This window comes from Aegilops tauschii, chromosome 1 (assembly GCF_002575655.3).
Source record: "Aegilops tauschii subsp. strangulata cultivar AL8/78 chromosome 1, Aet v6.0, whole genome shotgun sequence".
In the NCBI taxonomy this organism is placed as follows: Eukaryota; Viridiplantae; Streptophyta; class Magnoliopsida; order Poales; family Poaceae; genus Aegilops; species Aegilops tauschii.
Genome location: NC_053035.3, coordinates 149,351,386 through 149,358,943, shown reverse-complemented (window position 1 = coordinate 149,358,943; position 7,558 = coordinate 149,351,386). Strand labels below are relative to the sequence as shown.

The window sequence follows — 7,558 nt, the reverse complement described above, 5'->3', positions numbered from 1 at the left end:
ACAACTAAGTTGTCATCCTCAGGACTAAATTTGTCATAAAAAATGTCAGGACAAAATTGCTTCGTGCCATATCGTGTGGCACTTATCCTGATCAGATTTACGAGTAACTTGCGAACCAACCTGTGGTTGGATGGTTAGAGGGACTATGATATCCTCAGCCCAGGCTCAGTCTTTTGGAGGTGCTTATAGGGTAGGGTGTGCGTTCATAGGGGTGAGTGTATTCGCGTGTATATGAGTGCTTGCATCTGTTAAATTTTTTTTACAAGTGACTTAATAGTAACCTAAACCCTAGCCAGTCGGCTACTGCAGGGCTGTCCTTCTAAAACACGTTACTCAGGCTGAACGAGTAGAAGAATACAGCGGCGCCCTACCCCGCCACCCCGAGCACGACCCTAACTCGGACCCCGGCTGCAGAGCACGTGCGGGGGTCGTCACCTCCCGGTAAAACCAAATCGCGACGCGGGGTGTGAGGACTTCCCTTTCCGCGATAGCTTCTTCTGACCACCAACGCATCTCGCCCGCCGCGCCCATGATTTCCTCCTCCGCCTCCCCCAGGGAGGAGGAGGGCGGCGGCCCCCGTTTGCCCTCGCCCCGCGGCAAGAAAAGGAGAATGCGAGGCAGAACGGCCTCGCCGGAGCCGGCTTCCACGGCCGAGCCGCCGCAGGTACGGGTCTCGAAGATATTACATGCTAGTAGATCAGGCCGTGTTCTTTTTTTTAATACCATGGACGGGTTGTTTTATTTGTTCCTATTGATTGAAGAACTGTTCTTGATGAGCGGTTGTGTACGTCGAGAATCGTTCCTGTTGGTTTGTTTGGTTCGGAAGCAGTAGCGGTTTTGTTTGATTGACGAGGGATATAATATCTGTTATGCGTATACTATGAATTGTTTCCCGTTTGCTCGTATAGATTTCAATGTATAGGTCATGACTCAATTCTAGGGCAATGGAATCTATGCAGCAGTGAGATGCGATTTGTGGAGGGCGTGTGTTCCATGCTGGTTCTTGGGCCCGGTTGTGGATTGGAAAACATTAGTTGAATTGATGAACGCATGCAAGGAAGGAGATGGGAGTGGGGGAGGGGGGTCACGTATTTTGCGATTGCGGATTGGGGGAATTGGTCTTCGATTTGTATATTGCCTGATTGATGATTATGTGTTTCTTTGTAATATATTTTTTGTGTTCTAGAATTCCGAGAAAAAGATCTAGTTTCCCCCAAAAGATCATGTTGATTGTATAATTGTGGTGCAAACTTTTGAACAATCTGGGTGGATCTGACCTACATAAATTCGTTTTGACTTGTAGGAATACAATTTGTGAGTCTTGTTCCGATTGGGTACTTCTCCTATGCAATTGAATCTGCAATTCCATTGATAAGTTATGCAAACATAGAGATCTCGAACTATGAAATAATTTTACTAATTCACCAATCATTGATACGATCCATGGGTTAAATTCATAAGGAGATTATACAATACATTAGTATGCTGAACTCGGTCTAAATTCCTGCCTACTATGAGAACATTAGCCCTGTAGTGCTTTCCAATTAAGTGAAATTTTAATCTAGAAGTTGATCTTGTTATGACTACTATTTCTCAGGGTGGCGGAACAACAACTGTACGCCCTTGAAAAGTTTCAACTTGATCAGCGCAAATTTATCATTTTCCATCGCTTGCAGTTTATGTGATTATCATGTGCCTAATTTGTTTGTCTCATTTCTTTAATTTATTATGGGCAGACATATGGAAAGTGGCATCCGGATGAATCGAACAGACCTGAAATTGATGATGCCCCTGTTTTTACCCCAACTGAGGAGGTTTGTGGACTATTCTCTTCACTAGCAGAACTATGTTATGTGACATTGACAGTGTATAACTCTTTTACATCAGGAATTCAAAGATGCAATTGGGTACATTGCTAGCATTCGTCCTCAAGTAGAAAAATATGGAATTTGTCGTATTGTTCCACCATCTTCTTGGAGACCACCATGTCCTCTAAAGGAGAAGAGCTTTTGGAAATGTACAGAGTTCAACACCCGAGTTCAACAAGTTGACAAGCTTCAAAATCGGGAACCCAAAAAAAAAGAAACACAACCTCGAGTTCAGAAGAAAAGAAAGAGAAGAAAGAAACTGAGGTTTGGGATGTCTCAGAAGCTACGTAGCGCTGAGTCTGCAGACCAGGATGAGAAGTTTGGCTTTCAGTCTGGCTCAGATTTCACACTAGAGGAGTTCCAGAAATACGCTGATATGTTCAAGGAGCAATATTTTGGAATGAAGGGAAGTGATGAAATTTCTCTTTTTGAAATTAAACAGCACAAAGAAATGTGGCGACCATCAGTTGAGGAAATTGAGGGAGAATATTGGCGGATAGTTGTATGCCCTGATGATGAAGTTGAGGTACCCCGGTTGCTTATATGTAGATTATGCTCTTATTAGGATTTAAGTTTTTACTGATTGACATCAAACAATCTTTGCGTAGGTGGATTACGGCGCTGATCTGGACACTGCAATATTTAGTAGTGGATTCCCTAAATCATATCTATCAGATGCAAATAAGCAAGATCCATATGGTTTATCTTGCTGGAACTTGAATAATCTGCGACGACAACCTAGATCTGTTCTTTCATTTGAAACTGAGGATATATCTGGTGTTGTGGTCCCTTGGCTTTATGTTGGGATGTGTTTCTCATCATTTTGCTGGGTAAGATTTTTCATTCTTCTATTTCTCATCCATCTCATGAAATGTTGATAATAATAGTATAATGCTCCTAAATCATGTGCGCACGCAAGTTGGCTTGAACCTTGCTAAGTACTCCCTCTGTAAACAAATGTAGGACGTTTTTGCAGTTTAAATTAAACTGCTAAAACATCTTACATTTGTGTACAGAGGGAATATATTGCAGTATTTTTGTAGGTGGTTGAAAGATGCTAGTAGCTGAGTGCTTCAAATCTTCTGTGCCACGCAACCCTTTTATTGGGTTATCTTGAGGCTAATAATTTAAATATATACATGCCTGTGACACGTTGATTAGGGTCCACGTTCTCATATATCCTTGTTCTTTATGTTGCTGTAGCATGTGGAAGATCATTTCCTTTATTCTCTGAATTACATGCATTTTGGTGAACAAAAAGTATGGTATGGTGTTCCTGGTGAAAATGCAGTGAAGCTAGAAGATGCTATGAGAAGGAACTTGCCAAGACTATTTGAAGAACAGCCTGATCTCCTGCATGAGCTGGTAACATTTTTATTGTGTAATGACCTAGTGATTATGATAACAAGAACCCACTGTTTGCAATGTAACCTAGTAAATGCTTTTTGGAACCAAGAGTCCATGTGGATTGAAAACTACTTACCATCGTTCAAAGAATCAAAGAGAGCATTATGCATTTTTCTTCAGTGAACACATTACTTTATTCAGTATCATTGCCTGCTTTTTTATCATAATTTTCATGATTTATAATCGGATTATTAGTTGGAGAAACCATTTTGGTAGACCCCCCCCCCCCCCCCCCCCCCCCCCTATCTGACCTCAAAGCGCTACCCGAGCTGTTGCAACATTGAAGGAACAACTAGCGGCTGCTAGGGTATCCATCAACCTTCTGGAGAAGGGAGGATCCAGCAAGGCGCCCAACAAAAATGATGATGAGATTGACAGCACAGCTGCTGCTGCTGCACTGGCAGCACCTTTCGCTTACCGGGAGGAATGCCGTGCTGCTCCGAAGTTCCACAAGCTAGAATTCCCTAACTATAGAGGGGAGGGCAGCCTGTTGCCTTGCTTGAACTGTGTAGAGCGATTCTTCAAGGGCCACCAGACGGAGGACAAGGAAAAGGTGTGGATGGCCTCCTATCACCTCGCTGATGATGCTGCACCATGGGACAGCCGGTTGGAGATGATGCATGGCGAACCACCATGACCAAAGTTCGTCAAATACAACCGTAGTTTTGGGCTGACGATCAGGACTAGTCGGCTGGCGGAAATTGAACACTTGAAACAAACAGGCTCGGTGTGTGACTACAAGAAGAAATTCTCACACTTTTTGCAGGTGTTAGTCTCTTGGAAGAGCAGCAAGTCGAGCTGTTTGTTCGTTGCTGGGCTCCGCAAGCCCGTCCGTACTGATGTGGACTTGCAGTACCCATTGAACCTTGAGGCTGCCATGAGCTTAGCACTCTCTTATGAGCAGCGTTGTCTCTCAGATGATGAGTACGCACCATCCCTAGGCACGACGTTGTCTTCCAAAGCAACCAAGTCAACGACCCAAACAGCCTGCTGCTGCGGCACGCTAAAGGCACGTGCTTTGACTGTGATGAGAAGTATGCCCGCGGCCATCGCTGTGCCTGGCTCTTTTTGATCTATATAAAGGGAGGGTAGTTTGTATTAGGGTTATAAATCATGAAATATAGAAAATTGCCCCAACTTAGAGTTAGCCTCCGGCGGCCATGACAGGAGAAGAACCCCTAGGTGTGCCTGAGGGCAAACCTCGCTAACCCCTCTGATCAGATCCCCAATTCCCACCTCCAGCTCCATGCACGCAACACATCCTCGTCCTGCATTATGCAAATGTTTTTGCACCTTCATCAATTTTTGATTCTGAATTGCTTTGTGCAGGTTACACAGTTATCCCCTTCTGTTCTAAAATCAGAAGGAATTCCTGTTTACCGTGTTGTTCAGAATCCAGGCGAGTTTGTTCTGACATTACCACGAGCTTACCATTCTGGGTTCAACTGTGGCTTCAACTGCGCAGAGGCAGTAAATGTTGCTCCCGTGGACTGGCTGCCCCATGGACAATGTGCTGTTGAGCTATACAGAGATCAGCGGCGCAAGACATCAATATCACATGACAAGTTATTACTTAAAACTGTACAAACAGCTCTCAGACAGGTTTGGGCGAATCTACACAACTGCAAGAGTGGTCAGAAGGAATATATATGGCTTGATACCTGTGGAAAAAATGGAATGCTCACAAATGCATTTAAGGTATTTCTCAATTCTGGCATTAATTATTTGTCAGTTCTCACTCAACGAAATTAAGTTTTATTTTTTACTTTTGGCTCCATTATTTCAGACAAGAATTAAAATGGAAGGTGCAGCACGTGAGGCGAATGCTCGTTTGCAATGTAAGAAGATGGATCAGGATTATGATTCAACGGACCGTGAATGCTTTTCATGCTTTTATGATCTTCATTTATCTGCTGTCAGTTGCCAATGCTCGCCAAACCGTTTTGCTTGCTTAAATCATGCAAATCTTCTATGTTCATGCGAAATGGATAGAAAATTTGTGTTGCACCGATACAGTATGGAGGAGTTGAATGCTCTTGTTGCAGCTCTGGAGGGAGATCCAGCTGCAGTGTACCAGTGGAAAGAGTATGATGTAGGCTTAGTTTGCCAATCTGCTTCTACGCAGCAGAAGATGGACTTCAGTAAAAGTGCAAAATTATCTGGATCAATTATTGATGTCAACATTGATTGCGGCTTTGATGGCTGCGAGGACCTTGACAAGTCAGCGGGATATCCGCAAGAGAAGGAAGTGCAGAATAGATGTGTTAATCTGAACATAGAAGGTCCATCCAGTAGTCCTAGAATAAAAGAAGAGTTAGTATGTAGTTCTAGCACATCAAATACAACAGGTTTCTCAAGCTCTACATTTAGTGCTTTAGGAAAGATTGACAAGGACAAGATGGCCATGGAGTTGGGGTCCCTGCAGACAAGTAATCCAACTATTTCAAGTTTCCAGTGCACACAGTCCTTGAGTCATTCATCTGAATTATCATGCTCTTCTCGAATATCAACAGGATCTACCCTACCTTCCAAAACTACTAAGGAACTGTTTGGCATTGAGACTGAATACTGTGTGGCCAAGGCTTCACGTGCCCAGGTTAGTCAACTGGGGAAACCTTCTTCAAGCCAATCCAATGAAGTCTCCTGGCCAGCAAAATTACGACATCAGGTTGAGCAACTCGACCACGGAACAGTAATAGTTGGCAAAAATTGGTGCAACCATCAAGCTATCTTCCCAAAAGGTACATGCACTAAATAGTGTAATGAATATTTTGATGGTGTGTAAAAATGTTAAAATTAAGAGAAAAGGACATCTTTGCAGGATTTAGGAGCCGAGTGACATTTCACAGCGTACTAGATCCGACAAGAATATGTTGTTACATTTCAGAAGTTATTGATGCTGGACTTCTCGGACCATTGTTTAGGGTATTTGTAATTCGAAATACCTCCTATTTTCAGGCTTGACCTCATTTGCTTTATTGTGGGTCATATGACAGCTATGTTCCCAAAATCATTACAGGTGGCTGTGGAGGAGTTTCCTGAGGTTTCTTTTACTCACACTTCACCAATGCAGTGTTGGGATAGTGTGAGAGACAGGGTGAATGAAGAGATAAAAAAGCAATGTAGGGCTGGAAAATCTGGCGTTCCTGCTTTATTATCGAACGATTCTGTAAATGGGCTTGAAATGTTTGGTTTCATTTCCCCACCAATAATTGAGGTAGATTTTTCAGGAGATGTATAGCTTTTGTTTCTCTCAGAGCAGTCACTTCATTATCACGTTATAGTTACTAAGAAACCCTTTGTTTTTTTACAGGTAATCGAGGCTCTAGATCCCGACCACAAGTGCTTAGATTATTGGTTGTCTAAGCATACACCTCTGAGAAGACTCCTTTCGGAGTCTTTGATGACCACAACGGTTGATGGCACTAATAATTCTTCTATAAGGTTACTTGGGGTTGATATTGCCAGCAACGAATCTGAACGATCTAGTTTCCACAATAATTCATGTGCTGAGGAGACTAAACTCAGCAGGCTCCTTAAGAAGGCTAAATGCCCAGAAGAACAAGAACTAATTGTCATGAACAAAGCAATCAGCGGCAGGATGGATAACAGGGCAGGTCTGCAGGATGAGATGAAGAATTATGTAGATAAATAGGGCCTTGAATGGATAAACCATTTTTAGTAACTCATCCTAGATTGCTTCTCTAGGGAACCATTAGAAATTAAACTAGAACCACCATTTACCTGCATTCTTATAGAATTGCATTTCCTGATCTTCCATTTAGTTTTGCATGATCCAAATTTATTTTTACTTGATGGCAAAAGGTTATTTTCTCTCTAATTGTGTCCTGATTAGCCAGGATCATGGTAACCAATGTAACAAGTTGACCATTCGTTTATCAAAAGTTTATGTACAAAACCTTGTTGCAGGAAAGTAAAAAAAAATGAAGAAAATGATTTCGTATTTTTGATTGATTGGTGCATTACTGCCACTATGTGTGAGATGGATAACCCTTTTTCATCATAAAACACCATCGTTAAGTTTCTCTGGTCTCATTTTCATGGCTAAGATGGCAGGCAATCACTTCCTTGCCTTGATTTGTGTTTTATAATGATGTTGATGATACCATCAAATTCTGATGGTTGATACCTTGTGGCCCATGGTACTATTCAAAAACTCCATTGGAAATATCCGAGGAAATAGATGTTCCTGATACATCTCACAGGTTCAGTTGCATAATATTCTTGCAAGTAATTTTTTTTGTACTCTATAAACTGTTCCA

The 7,558-nt window shown here is 42.3% G+C and overlaps 1 protein-coding gene across 2 annotated transcripts; it reads left to right on the top strand.

Moving 5' to 3' along the window:
• Positions 1-385: 385 nt before the first annotated feature.
• On the top strand, positions 386-7,246 carry LOC109783037 (lysine-specific demethylase JMJ18). Of its 2 annotated transcripts, XM_020341663.4 has the most exons (11): positions 386-664; positions 1,737-1,814; positions 1,888-2,394; positions 2,477-2,698; positions 3,072-3,233; positions 4,605-4,973; positions 5,062-5,704; positions 5,789-6,016; positions 6,097-6,200; positions 6,295-6,492; positions 6,589-7,246. In XM_020341663.4, exons 1-11 carry the CDS (start codon positions 530-532, stop codon positions 6,928-6,930), a joined length of 2,988 nt encoding a protein of 995 aa, XP_020197252.1. In that variant the 5' UTR covers positions 386-529; the 3' UTR covers positions 6,931-7,246. The 2 variants fall into 2 exon arrangements, with proteins under 2 accessions (XP_020197252.1, XP_073366137.1); XM_073510036.1 differs by having other exon boundaries at positions 5,062-6,016.
• Positions 7,247-7,558: the final 312 nt, after the last annotated feature.

What these genes read in the sequence shown, in the direction of transcription:
- LOC109783037 (XM_073510036.1), top strand. Translation starts at nt 530, where the DNA reads ATGATTTCCTCCTCCGCCTCCCCCAGGGAGGAGGAGGGCGGCGGCCCC. An exon ending in GCCCTGATGATGAAGTTGAG is followed by an intron (nt 2,395 to 2,476) that starts GTACCCCGGTTG and finishes ATCTTTGCGTAG; the next exon opens with GTGGATTACGGCGCTGATCT. An exon ending in GTTTCTCATCATTTTGCTGG is followed by an intron (nt 2,699 to 3,071) that starts GTAAGATTTTTC and finishes ATGTTGCTGTAG; the next exon opens with CATGTGGAAGATCATTTCCT.